Source organism: Chiloscyllium punctatum, chromosome 49 (genome assembly GCF_047496795.1).
Source record: "Chiloscyllium punctatum isolate Juve2018m chromosome 49, sChiPun1.3, whole genome shotgun sequence".
Taxonomy (NCBI): domain Eukaryota; kingdom Metazoa; phylum Chordata; class Chondrichthyes; order Orectolobiformes; family Hemiscylliidae; genus Chiloscyllium; species Chiloscyllium punctatum.
The window spans coordinates 18,095,012-18,108,999 of record NC_092787.1 but is presented as its reverse complement, the minus strand read 5'-3'; the positions used below and the strand labels follow the sequence as shown (position 1 = coordinate 18,108,999).

At 41.4% G+C, this 13,988-nt stretch overlaps 1 protein-coding gene across 5 annotated transcripts in view; it reads left to right on the top strand.

The window, feature by feature from the left end:
* Positions 1 to 13,988, top strand: part of fpgs (folylpolyglutamate synthase) — a 42,857-nt gene that overhangs the window by 13,708 nt on the left and 15,161 nt on the right. For 4 of the 5 annotated variants that reach the window (XM_072565661.1, XM_072565659.1, XM_072565658.1 and 1 more), the window contains exons 5-11: positions 1,468 to 1,582; positions 2,431 to 2,508; positions 2,850 to 2,911; positions 3,160 to 3,262; positions 4,240 to 4,317; positions 6,549 to 6,696; positions 9,660 to 9,761. In XM_072565661.1, the coding sequence (XP_072421762.1) occupies positions 1,468 to 1,582; positions 2,431 to 2,508; positions 2,850 to 2,911; positions 3,160 to 3,262; positions 4,240 to 4,317; positions 6,549 to 6,696; positions 9,660 to 9,761 (686 nt within the window). The remainder of the gene's footprint in view (positions 1 to 1,467; positions 1,583 to 2,430; positions 2,509 to 2,849; positions 2,912 to 3,159; positions 3,263 to 4,239; positions 4,318 to 6,548; positions 6,697 to 9,659; positions 9,762 to 13,988) is intronic. The other variant, XM_072565662.1, reaches the window with a different exon arrangement.

The window sequence follows — 13,988 nt, the reverse complement described above, 5'->3', positions numbered from 1 at the left end:
ATTATGGTAGCACACTAATCATCAGCCATACTATGCCAATTACTTGTGCGGACAAAGGATCCCACACCCACAACATCAAGACCAATGTGGTATACAGAATCTCATGCAACGACTGTAACAAGCACTACATTGGGCAACAGGAAGAAAACTAGCTATCCGACTTCGAATGCCAGCTGGCAACTAAATATCATGGTCCTCTCTCCCTATCTCTTCATACACAGACGAAGAGTGCCAACAATTCGATGACAAAGTAACCATTCTAGGTCAAGCCAACTAGAGACACACAAGTGTTATTGGAAGCCTGGTTTTCCATCAAAAAGGCCATCAGCAAATATATAAAGTTAGATGCAGTGTACAGACGATTGTAGAGAAGACCCAGAAGTGATATCCCAATGATCCTGACTACATAAAAACCAAGTGGACAGAACAACAGCGTTTCACAGAAGGCACACTGATAATGTTACTCAGCATGCTAACTTTGCACGATAATCCAGCAGCTCAGCAAGCTAACCAACTACTTATCCAAAAGCCTTTTAAATGTTGTAACTGTACCTGCATCCATCCTTTCCTCTGGCAGTTCATTCCATACACAAACCACTCACTGTATAAAAAAAGTTGCCCCATATGTCTTTTTTAAAGCTTCCTTTTAAAAGTAAGTGACCCAGTTTTGAACCCCCCCTACCCTAAGTGAAAAGACCCTCCTATTCATCTTATCCATGCCCCTCATGATTTCACAAACTCTATATGATTTTCTCAATCTCCTACGCTCCCCCGAATAAAATTCTCAGGCTGCCAAGCTTATTTTTATAACTCAAACCCTCCATTCCCAGCAGCATCCTGCTAAATTTTTTCTGAACCCTCTCCAAGTTAATGATATCCTTCTTAAAGCAGGGTGACCAGATTTGCACACAGCACTCCAGAAGAGGCCTCACCAACATCATGTACAACCTCATTGATATCCCAACTGTTATAATTAAACGTCTGAGCAATGAGGGCACGTATGCTGAACACCTTAACCACCATGACTCCCTGTGATGCAAATTTCAAAGAATAATGTACCTGAACCCCGAAATCTATCTGATCTACAATAATACCCAAGGTCCTACTTTTAATTGTATAAGCTCTGCCCTTGTTTGTTTTACCAAGGTACAATACCTTGCATTTATCCAAATGAAACTCTATCTGCCACTCCTCACCCCATTCACCAGTTGATGAAGATCTTTTTGAAATATTAGTTAACCTTCTTAACCAACCACTATACCACCAATTTTGGTGTCATTCGCAAACTCACTAACAATGCCTCCTATATTCTCATCCATATTGTTTTATAAATGACAAGCAAAAGTGGACCCAGTACTGAGCCCTGTGGAACACTGCTGCATGCATATGCACTTTTTCTCTATTGTGTTTTCCCCCCTCTCTGCCTGTTTCCAGGTAGTGTTCTAACCATCCTTTCCTTGTAAATAGCTCCCCACATCTGGTGCAAGTAAGGGAGAGAATCAGAATTAATGGCAAACCAATCAGCAGAGAACTCTTTACAAAGTACTTCTGGCAGGTTTACAACCGATTGGATGAAACTAAGGTAAGCTGGGTATGTGCCTTCTGGATATTGTGACAGTTCTCAATCCATGTATTTTGGTTCTCTATGCTCTGCCAAAATGAATAACTTTTATGTGTTGCTGAAGGATCCTCGATTATACTAGGGTATTATGGTATGCTTTAACCATTGAGAGGCACTCGAGCTTTTGTCATTTGTTAAAATGTTGAGTTTTTGAATAAATCAAAATATTGTTTATAAAATTTGGACATTGAAAGCAAGTAGCATATATATCCATAATGGAGGTGGCGTTGAGCTACCTTCCTGAACCCTTGCAATCTTTGAGAAGGTAATGCTCCCATTCTGCTTTAGGGAGTCTCTTGGATTTTGACTATTGATTCACATTTGGATAGTATTGGAGTTAGAGTTGGGGTGTTCCTGTATATTGTCCAGTGGTACGGGTGGAAGGTGCCTTGGTGTTGCAAAGTAATCAGCAGACAGTGCATATTCCAACCCCACTGAGCTGGTGCTTTGTTTCTAGACAAATACTTAATGACTTAATCCAAAACAAACTGCATTACAGCTCAACAGTTTGCAATTATATAGTGCCCTTCACAAACAAATTTAGTTTTTGTTTTCATTGTGAGATTCAGTTGTGAAAAGTTGTGCAGTCTTCTATTTTCCATTAGCTTTTATGCTATGTGCACTCAGGCTTAAGAGTTCTTTTGCAAGCAGTGTTTTATCTAGTTCCACTTGCACTTACTCCTGGGTGCAAGTCCCACCACATACATGATATCATTTTAAATATAGTTTTTGAGGGTCACTGAGCATGTAAAAATTATAGTCATCTCTAACTCATTTTTTTTTCTTTCTGTCTTTGATGCCATATCAAGGATATTGACGCTGGGGCCATGCCTGCATACTTCCGTTTTCTCACTATCCTTGCTTTCCATATCTTTCTGCATGAGAAGGTAATATCTTTGTTTTTGAATCATCATGTTTTGAATGTAGGTGACATAATGTTACTCTTGACAGCAACTCTGACCTATTGTTGAGCCTTGTGAGGTTGTTGGACACTCTGTACCTGAGCTCCAAGATTAAGGGGCAGATTAATTAATAGATTTTCAACTGGAGATTTGAAATCAGGGATTTCGTCTGGGCCATCTCTAGACCGAAGAAGCATAGTCTATAGCTGTGGGTGTGGGGAATGGTTAGTATTGATACATCAGAACCAGTAACATTTTATTTGATACTGGTACAGTTTTCTGCAAACTAAAATATTATTTTGAGTTTCATTTCTATGTTCCCTCAGGTTGACCTGGCAATAATAGAGGTTGGAATTGGTGGTGCCTATGATTGTACCAACATAATTAGGTAATAGATTTTACTTTGGTTGAAGATGTATTTTTCTTTCTCCCTCTCCCTCTCCCTCTTGTGTGTCTCTTTCTCTCTTATCCTGCCTCGCCATTCATCTCCGTATTCTTGCTCCCTTTTCTTCGTCCTCTAGCTTGGTTGCAGAGCCGTGTTACTTGGTTTCAATAAGATAAAGTAACTTTGTTTAGATTGACTCGCTAACCCTAAGGGAGTGGAATTCTGATCACCTGTTTCCTTGCAATGTTTAGACGCCCTGTTGTGTGTGGGGTTTCATCACTAGGGATCGATCATGTCAGTATCCTAGGAGACACCATGGAGAAAATTGCATGGCAGAAAGGGGGAATTTTCAAGGTAAGTGGAGACTGTTCCTTAATCTGACCAATGTAATACAAGAGGCTTGCCTGATCCACTGTCTTCCAATCCTGCCTGTGGAAGAATCTGCTCATATAGTGGCCTCTATGGGTGCTTAACAGCAGCTGTATCATTGTGAACTGAAATTATTGTCCATGTTGACCAATGTACTTAAAATCTCCTCCTCTTTTGAACTAATGTGCATTTTGGTAACACAAAGCTTAACATTTTCATTTTCTATTTGTCCGTACTTCAAAAATATAACCTTTTTTCTAACAGAACATATCCTCCCATTATGCTTTTTAACAACTGAGCAAAACCTTTTGGGACAACCATGCGTCATACGTCTCTCCTATTTCCTGACCAATCAGAAGTTAACTTGTCTACTTTGAATTTAAACAAAAACGTGGCACGTAATTGTTCCCAGGTCCATTCTCCCTGGTAATATCTCTACCTATTTGAGATCAGTTGCCATCCAATCAGCACCTTATTCATATGTACAGGTTGTTCTGGTATAATGCAATAGTTCCTTGGTAACCTCGTGCTATAGAAAATCGCAGAAAATGGGAAACCACAGCAGAAATTGCACTGTAGAAGATTGCGCTAAGGAAAACCCATTATACCTGTTTAGCAGAAGTTTGCGTTATGCAAAGAGCACCCACAATTCATGTTAGAGTTAATTCATGCTGACAAAATGTGTGTTATTGATGAACTATCTGCAGTATAAATCATTGTATCCTTTTGAGATTTGATATTGTTGTGATTCTGTCCCGACAAATGCAAGCTGAAAAGCTTTGTTGTTTCTTTGTCAGTTCTAAACTTAAACTCATCAAACATGAAGCATTTTGCGATGTCCTCTGAAATAAACTCGCGTTTATTCATTTCTATCTCTGCTATACCCCTTCATGCTCCAGTCTCGGTCTGTAATCACAGCTTCTGACTCCATTACAAACTGATGTTATTCCATTGTTTTCCAGCCAGGCGTCCCAGCGTTCACAGTCTCACAACCCAGTGGTCCAATGTCTGTCCTTGTAGAACGAGCAAAGGAAATTGGGGTGAGTGGTTGTCCTGCATGGTTGGGAGAGTAGGAAACAGTTATAGAGTCAGAGCTGTAGAGCATGGAAACAGACCCTTCATCCAATCCGATGAGATATCCTAAATTAACTATTCCCATTTGCCAGCGTTTGACCCATATCCCTCTAAACACTGTGTATTCATGTACCCATCCTTTAAAATGTTGTAGCTGTACCAGCCTCCATGTCCTCTGGCAGCTCATTTCCATACACGCACCACTCTGCTTGAAAAAGTTGCCTCTTAGGTTCCATTTATATATTTCCCTTCTAACCTTAAACCTAAGCCCTCTAGTTTTGGATTCCCTAACCTTGCAAAAACAGACCGTGGCTATTCACCCTAGCCATGTCCCTCATGATTTTATAAACCTCTATAAAGTCGTTCCTCAACCTCCAATGCCGCAGGGGAATATAGCCCCAGCCTATTCAGCCTCTTCCTGTAGCTCAAACCCTCCTACCTCGACAATATTTTTGTGAATCTTTTCTGCACCCTTTCATATTTAACAACATCTTTCTTCTAGCAGAGAGATCAGAACTGAATGCAGTATTCCGAAAGGTGCCTAACTAATGTCCTGTGCAGTCGTAACATGATACCGCATCTCCATGATCTGACCAATAAAGGCAAATGTACCTTCTTCACTACCCTGTCTACTTTTGACTTCACTTTCAAACAACAATGAACCTACACACCAGGATCTCTTTGCTTGGCAACTTTCCTCAGGACCCTACCATTGTGTGTATAAGTCATGCCCTAATTTGCCTTCCCAAAATGACATATTTATCTAAATTAAACTCCGTCTGTCACTCCTCAGCCCGTAGCCCATCTGATCAAGATCCCTTTGTACTTTGAGATAACCTTTGCTGTCCACTACACCACAATTTTGGTGTCATCTGCAAACTCACTAACTGTTCCTTCTACATTCACATCCAAATCATTTATATGTAATCATTTATAAATGACAAAAAGCAGTGAACTCAGCACCGATCCTTGCAGCTCACTGGTGGTCACAGATTTCCAGTCCAAATATACACCCTCCACCATTCCCCTCCCCACCGCCCCCCCGCCCCCGGTTCCTATCAAGCAACTTTTTTATCCCAATTGCTAGCTCTTCCTGGATTCCACATGATCTAATCTAGCTAATTAGTTTACCATGCGGAACATTGTTGATCGCCTTCTGAAGCCCATATAGATAATGTCCATTGCTCTGCCTTCGTCTGTCATCTTTGTCACTTCTTTTAAAAAGACAATCAAGTTAATAAGGCACAATTTTCCACCCAGAAAAACTTATTGACTACCCCTAATCAGTTCCATTCTCAAGGAGGGAACATTCCTTTCTGAAGAAATATCCCTTTGAAATCTGTGAGGCTCTACCTGCAATGATGACACATGTCCCTTAGGCTGCATTTCAAATTTGCACAATTACCAATTATAAACTATTTTACTATTTGGCAAAATCTTTCTCAGAGACTAACAGTGCCCCGTTGACCCTTACTGTTCAGTTTTTTGGTCGACGTAGGCAGCAAACCTGAGCAGACTACTTAACCACAGGGACAACGGTACCTGATCTGACGCCACACTTGCTCTGGTGCCACATTGTCTAGCAGCAGCCTTGAAATCCAGAGGAATTGGAATTCTCAGACCTTCCTCCCTAGTCCAAGGTGATGAGGTTGGTCATAGCAGCTGTATTGCTAATCCTGATCAGCATGCTTGAGTTACTACTTGCATTTAGAGGGAACATTCTCAGATCTATGATCTTGGAATCCTGTTTTTCCATGTAGTAGCTTTCATCTTCATTCACGGCGATCATTCACGTTGAGGGGTCCTGTCTGTTTGAGTGAAGTGGAGATAGTGGGAAGGTGCTGACAACAGTTACATGCTCAAGCTTTTTTGTCCTATCCTCGTTATCATTTCTGTTGGATACACCAGCAGGAATATCATCTAAATTTATTTCTTCTTACTCTACTGCATTAAATGAGGGTCAAGATTAGAGTGGTTCTTTGCCTGAAATGTTGACCTTCCTGCTCCTCAGATGCTGTCTGACCTGCTGTGTTTTTCCAGCACCACTCTAATCTGCAGTACCCACTTCTGCCCTGGATTAAATGAGGGTAACGGTGCCCTGATGGAATGATTTGAGTGACTTGCTAATTGTATTTCTGAGATTTCAGTGAAAGTAAGGCTGTGTAATGAACTCCTTTTCTTGTGTTTCTTGCTCCAGTGTTTCCTGCAGCTTTGTCCAGATTTGGAGGATTTCTGGTCTGAGGGGGAGAGGTTGAGTTTGGGGTTGGCAGGAGAACATCAGAAATCCAACGCATCTCTGGCGCTGCAGCTATGCAGGACGTGGTTGCAACATCATAACCACCCAGGTAAGAAAAAGGCATTCTGACTGAATGGATTGGGAAAGCTATCTGGAGTGAGATTGCAAAGATCATATTTTAGGTTAAATGTGTTTGCATCTCCTAGCCCTCATTTGGGATAGCTGAAATAAAAAACCCTAATCCCTACTTGTGACTAAGGCTGATTTGTTTAATGTCACTTTGTACCACTAAGAGTCACCCATGAGCCTTTTCTGTTGTTTAGTCACAAAAGTGGTTTGGCTGAAATCAAACCGAGCGTATGCTCAATCTGACTGAAACGAAAAAGATTTGCATTCATATACCTTGTGATTATTGGTTGCTTTCCAATGGAACATCTGTGCTGTACAGCCAGTTAAGTCCTTAAATATAGTCATTTTTCTTGTTTCTGGAAATGCCACTGCCAGATGTTGCAGAGCAAGTTCCTACAAATAATAATGTGACAATATTCAAAAAATTTGATTTTTCTGAAATTACTTAAGGGATAAATATTGACCAGGACACCAGAGAGCACTCCCTTGCACTTCTTCAAAATACTACATTGGATCTTTTATTTCCACTGGCTGAGGCAGATGTGGCCTTGATTTAACATAGTCCTGCAGCATGGAAACAGACCCTTTGGTCCAACCATTCCATAAACATAATCCCAAATTAAACTAGTCCCACCTACCTGTGGTTGGCCCATATCCCTCCTAACATTTCTTATTTAGTACTTATCTAAATATATTTTAAACAAAACCATACATGCATCCATAACATCCTCTGGAAGTTCATTCTACACATAACCACTCTGTTAAAAAAAAATGCTCTTCATGTCCCTTTTTAAAACTTTCTCCTCTCATTTTAAAAATAGGTCCTCTAGTCTTGCAATTCCCTACCTGAGGGAAAAGACACCTACCATTCAACTTATCTATACCCGTCCTGATTTTATAAACCTTTATAAGGTCACCTCTTCCACTCCAGTAGAAAAAGTCCCAGCCTATCCAACCTCTCCCTATAACTCAAACTCTTAATTCCAGGCAATATCCTGGTAAATCTCTTCTAACCTTCAGCTTAATAATATTCTTCCTATAGCAGAGTGACCGGAAGTGCACACAGTACAGCAGAAGAGGACTCACCAATGTCCTGTGCAACCTTAACATAATGTCCCAACTCTGATACCCAAAGGTCTGAGCAATGAAGGCAAGCGTGCTAAACGTAGTCTTAACCACCCTATTTGTGTGTGATGCAAATTACAAAGAATTATGTACCTGAACCCCTAGGTCTCTGTGTTCTACAACATCTCTGCACTGCAGTGTAAGCCTTGACCTTACCTCCAAGTCCTGGAGTGGGACTTGAATCTGGAGCTATCTGACTCTGAGGTAAGAGTGCTACTAACTGAGCTGCACATGATTCTCTGTAGCACTCTAACTGCGTGCTCTTGGATTTTAACCCGGAGGTTAATGGCTAAGTGTTGTAACAGAGTGCGTCAACCAGCCTAAGTTACAGGAGTTTATGATTAACATTTTTATATTGTGGAATGTCTTTCTTTAAACACTGGTGAAGAGTGAAACTGGGACTGAAACTGGGATTGCTTGGTAAAAGCTGAAGCCTGTTCTGATAGTGGTAATGATTAAATGTGGGTAGATTTCCTATATCTCAGAATCTCATAGTTTGCAATTGGTGATGATGAACTGAGCTTCTTAAGAGTATTTTGGGTTTAAAGTCTGCATTTTTAAAACCAAAACATTTTCCTATGTTTGTGTCAGATTCATCAATGTCAGTTGTGGAGGTGTGTTAGTGCTAATAGACAGGAGTCTCTAGCTGTGGGATGATATCTCGGCATGAGTCCAGTACCTGAGAAAAAACAAATTTGCTTGCTGTGGTGATGAACAGTTTGTTTTTTAGTTGTGTACAGGTGAACATTTTATTGCACCTTTATCACCAGTATATTGCTTAACTGCACCTGAATAATCTTGTCAGACAAGATGAGGAAACGTTATTTTAAGGCTTCAGTTTCCAACTGCAGTGGGTCCTCACTGTGGGTTCAGCCAGTCTCAATCATTCTACTTCTGAAGACCCCCCTCTGCTCTTGTGTGTTAAAGATTCCACACACTGTCTGTAACACAACATATGCTTTTCTGTATAAATATTGTATAATTAAATGCACATAATTATTTTTGTGTTGTTTACTTAATGTGAAACTGGCACACGATTGAGGTTTGAGTGATGTTAGTGGTGATGTGTTACAGCTGTGAAGTAACTTATATCTACCTCAGTGGAGAACACAGCATCAAATAGTCATGGTACTTAAGCATGGGCTAAAAACCTCATTAGGGAAATGTAAGCAGACCGTGCAAGTCTCACATTCATCACTATCTCGAGGAGATCCCTTGAAATTTTCCAGCTGACTCCTTACGGCTAGGAAACTCTGATTGAGTGGCTTGCAGTATAATTGTATTCAGCCCTATGTTATGGCACACGTGAATATACAGTCTACTGTTTGGTTTTCGCTCACACAGAAATGGTAGTTGAAGTGAGTAGGCTGCAAATCATTCTTTGGAAGCCAGATCGAGAGTAAGGTGTAGAGTGACTGCATTCCAGTGGAATGTATTTTTGTGGATTAAGATGCCCTTGTGTCTTCAAATTTGTGCCACGATTGACTTGTCTTTCTAACAAATGTAGTTGGGTTCAGGGCCCCTTAAATTGCAAGAAGATGCTGTCTTACACCAAGGACCTATTTTGTAGCTCCTTATTTCAGTGGTTGCTGGAGGCAAACTGGTGTGAATCCGTTGCTGGCTACCTTTTTTTGGTGACTGAATCAGAATAGCCTCCGTGAAGGTCCAGCCAGGACCTCAGCTGCTGTGGGCACTATGATGGAAAAATGATGCTTGACTCCACTTGTGTGATGACTTTACAGATTTTCATTTGATTTCATAATTGTGTAAGATCTTTCCTGATCTTAAATTTGTTTATTTTGGTTTTGATTCTTGCAGATTTTCCTCCATTCCAACAACCTCTGGACTTTGCTGAGAGATATGAGATGCAGCAACCACCCATCAGTTCTGGATTCTGCCTGACTACTCCAATGATAAATGGTAACAACCCACTTCCTTATGTAAAGCTCCACCATTCCTTGCTGTCATGGACTTTGACTTCATCCACTGCTGCTGGGTCTGACGAAATCCTGGCAGTGAATTTGCTGTTGTTAAATGGAACATCAGTGGAGATATGTAAACATTTATAGGATTGGTGGAACAGGAGCAGGCGTTTAAGCCATTCAGCCTGTCAAACACTGCTGCACCATTCTTAAATGATTTTGTACCCGAGACCTACTTGCCCCTTAATATCCTTTCTGAAAAAATGGCCTAATCATCCTTAGTTTGAGTATTTTTTTTAAATCTGAGTATCCATAGCCTCTTGAGAGAACAGAATATGAGAATTGGATGAAGTGCTTGACTATTCCAGGACCTAGCTCTAATTTTAAGATGAATGAGCCTACTTTCTTTCGTTTTTGCATGAGCACACACCCCACCCAGAGATTTAAAAAACTACCATTATTGTACTTGGGATATGTGACCTTGAAATCAACTTTAACCTTTTCAGGCTGAGCACATTGGTGGAGCTCAATATGATCAGTGTTTAGAGCCATATGTGCACAGTTTAATTAGAGATCACCATCCTGGAACTAGAGCGCTTTCTGCTCAATGTCAAGAGGCTATTGCTCCCCAAGATTAGGAGCATGGTAGATGTATTTCTTGTCTGTGATGTTGCTTATTTGCAATGGCTACACTTCATTTGTTGTACTTGCAATACTATTTCAAAGGCTACAAGAGTCAACCACATAGCATCATGTGTAGGTCAGATCTTGTGAAATTTGTTCCTTAAAATAAATTAACGAAATAGTTTAGGTACACTGAGACACCAGGTTTCATTATTCTTTTTCTTTTCTCCTGTTTTAGTGTATAATTTCACAGTTACTGTGTTGGTTTTGAAATCTTTTGGATTGATAGTTCAGTACTTTAGTCTATATTCTATATAACCCTTATACCCATGGCACTTTACTCTAAGTCTATGAAGAGATCAGTAACTAATAACAAGAAACATCGATTTCAATAGCCAAAACCTTAAGGACTGTAATGTTGTCAGTCAAATGCCAATGATAATGAAAAACAACGTAGTGACTCATTTCAATAATATTTTTAATTAAATGTTCACATAAATACAATTATAATCAAAGTTTTTAAAAGTTCACCAAGCAATTTTAATTGCAGTCGAAGTAGCTCAGATCATTCAAGGTGAGAAACCATCTGATATGGCTCTAAATTGGCACGTTTCTGATCTCTGGTTGAGGGATATGTGGTTGTGAATTGACCAGTCGTCTTGTGGCTGCAAAAATATAAATCTCTGCTGCTGCTGCCATCTCGTGGATTTTGCTAGCATAACACTTGGCTAGAAAGTTGGGAGAATTGCCTAAGATTAATACTGAGATTCCTGAAGTTGCAAGCAAAATATCCTATTTCCAGGATATTGAGTGTGAGACAGCATCTTTGCTAGTGAGCATTGACTGCATAAGAATTCCTGAAGAAGCGCTAATGTCCATTCTCCTGCTCCTTGAATGCTGCCTGACCTGCTGCGCTTTTCCAGCAACACATTTTCAGCTCTGATCTCCAGCATCTGCAGTCCTCACTTTCTCCTGACTGCATAAGAATGTGTCAACAACTCGTTATTATGTTGTCTCACCTCATAGTGAGCGGCACGGTGGCACAGTGGTTAGAGCGCCAGAGACCCGGGTTCTATTCCCGCCTCAGGCGACTGACTGTGTGGAGTTTGCACGTTCTCCCCGTGTCTGCGTGGGTTTCCTCCGGGTGCTCCGGTTTCCTCCCACAGTCCAAAGATGTGCAGGTCAGGTGAATTGGCCATGCTAATCCACCATCTTGAACTGGAAAAATGTCTGCATATTGCAATCCGAATTAAAGCGTGTCTTTTTTTTTCTCTCGGGGTGTGTATGGGGGGGGGGGCGGTGGTGGGCAGCGGTGGGAGGTTTGGTGGTGGCGGCGAGGTGGAGTTCAACGTAATCTCTACCTCACATCTGATACTGTTTGCCGTTTACAGGGCATTTATTTGGCATTTTGTCTTACTACCACCACTACCTTCAGATTTTCCGGTGCCCGTCTTTTTAATGCTCCCATGTGTAGTGATAAAAAAAAGGGCGGCACGGTGGCACAGTGGTTAGCACTGCTGCCTCACAGCGCCAAAGACCCGGGTTCAATTCCCGCCTCAGGCGACTGACTGTGTGGAGTTTGCACATCCTCCCCGTGTCTGCGTGGGTTTCCTCCGGGTGCTCTGGTTTCCTCCCACAGTCCAAAGATGTGCAGGCCAGGTGAATTGGCCATGCTAAATTGCCCGTAGTGTTATGTAAGGGGTAAATGTTGGGGTATGGGTGGGTTACGCTTCGGCGGGGCGGTGTGGACTTGTTGGGCCGAAGGGCCTGTTTCCACACTGTAAGTAATCTAATCTAATCTAATCTAATCTAAATTGCCCGTAGTGTTAGGTAAGGAGTGGATGTAGATGTAGGGGTATGGGTGGGTTACGCTTCGGCAGGGCGGTGTGGACTTGTTGGGCCGAAGGGCCTGTTTCCACACTGTAAGTAATCTAATCTAATCATTGGTATGTAGTTTCCTATTCTCCCACCTGTCGGATGGAAACTAGACAGTGACTATTCCAGCTTGCTGTTTGATCCTCTGGACCTCTATCTTCAACACCATGTGTTAACATCCCAGCATGCTCCGTGAGCGGGCTTGAATTTCTCTCTGACATATCTGAAGAATTGGCAGGAACCATGGAGGACAACTCCAGACTGCTAGCACTTGACTGAGTACATAGCTACCATTGTGCTGGTACCAGGAATCTTGAAGTAATGGCAAAGACCAGTACTTCCGATTTGTGGTGGGTGAGAGAATAGGATGAGCACAATGTCATACGTGTATGTGGGTAAAGAGGCGAGTTTGGAATAATAGTGTGAGAAAACACAATAAGGCTCACTAAAAGAAACATTCCGTGAAACTTGCTAAAATTCACACTAGGCTGACTTCTGGTAAAATTGAGCCCATGGTCTTTGCAGAAAGGGAGGAAGCAGTGTTCTTGAGTCTCGAACTGGATCATTTGGATGAGTAGTTGTTGTCCCAATAAATACATGAAATGGGCAGCAGAGTCACTCACATTCAGAGGAGTCATGGAATTGTGCAATGGTGTCTGTACCATCAAAGCAACACTAAACCTACACAAGCAGCACTAGGCCCACAGCCTTGAATGTAATGACATTTCAGGTAGTAATCCAAGTATAATTTTAAAGATTGTAAGGTTACCCACCTCGACTACCCTCCCAAGTAGTATACTGTCAGACTCCCACCACTCTCTTTGGTGAAAAAGAAATCCTGATATGCTTTTAGAAGAGAGATGGTAGAAGGTTTGCTGAGCAGGTATCACTTGATAATACCACTGATCAACCCCTCCATCATTTTGATGTTCATGAATATAGTAGTGCCACCAAGTAGCACTTGTTCAGCAATAACCTGTTCATTGTTGCTTAGCTGGAGTTCCACCAGGATCACTCAGCTCCTGTAGGAGCAAATTACTTGCAGTTGCTGGAATATGAACTGGAAACAAAAAGTGCTGGAGATCACAGTGGGTCAGGCTTCATCTATGGAGAGAAAGCAAGATAACGTTTTGAGTCTTGATGGAAGTATTATCAAAGCTCGATGTTAACTTACTTTCACTCCATTGATGCTGTCTGACTGGCTGTGATCTCCAGCACTTTTTGTTTTCATTCAGCTCTTGACTTCATTGTGACTTCGGTCCAAATGTGAACAAAAGAGCTGAACTCAGACGTGAAGTGAGAGTGACTGCTCTTGCAATTAAGGCAGAATTTGACTGAGAATAGTACCAAAGAGCCATAGCAAAACTAAAGTCAATAGAAATCTGGAGAAAACTCTACTTTTTGAATTCATACCTAGCACAAAGGGAGATAGTTTGTTTTTGGAGATTAATGTGCAAGTCCCAGGTCACTCCTGCAGGGGTTTCTCAGGGTACTGTCCTAGGCCGAACAATCTTCAGCTATTTCACTAATGAACTTCCGTTCATTAAATCAGACGTTTGGGATAGTCATTGATATTTGCACAGTGTTCAGTGCCATTCATGACTTCTCCAATACTGAAGCAGTCTGTAGCAAGATGTGAAAAGCACTAAGACCTTGGTTTGGAGTGACAACTACCAGAGAGGTAGCATGTTCCCATAACATTATCATTGCTGAATTCCCCACTTTC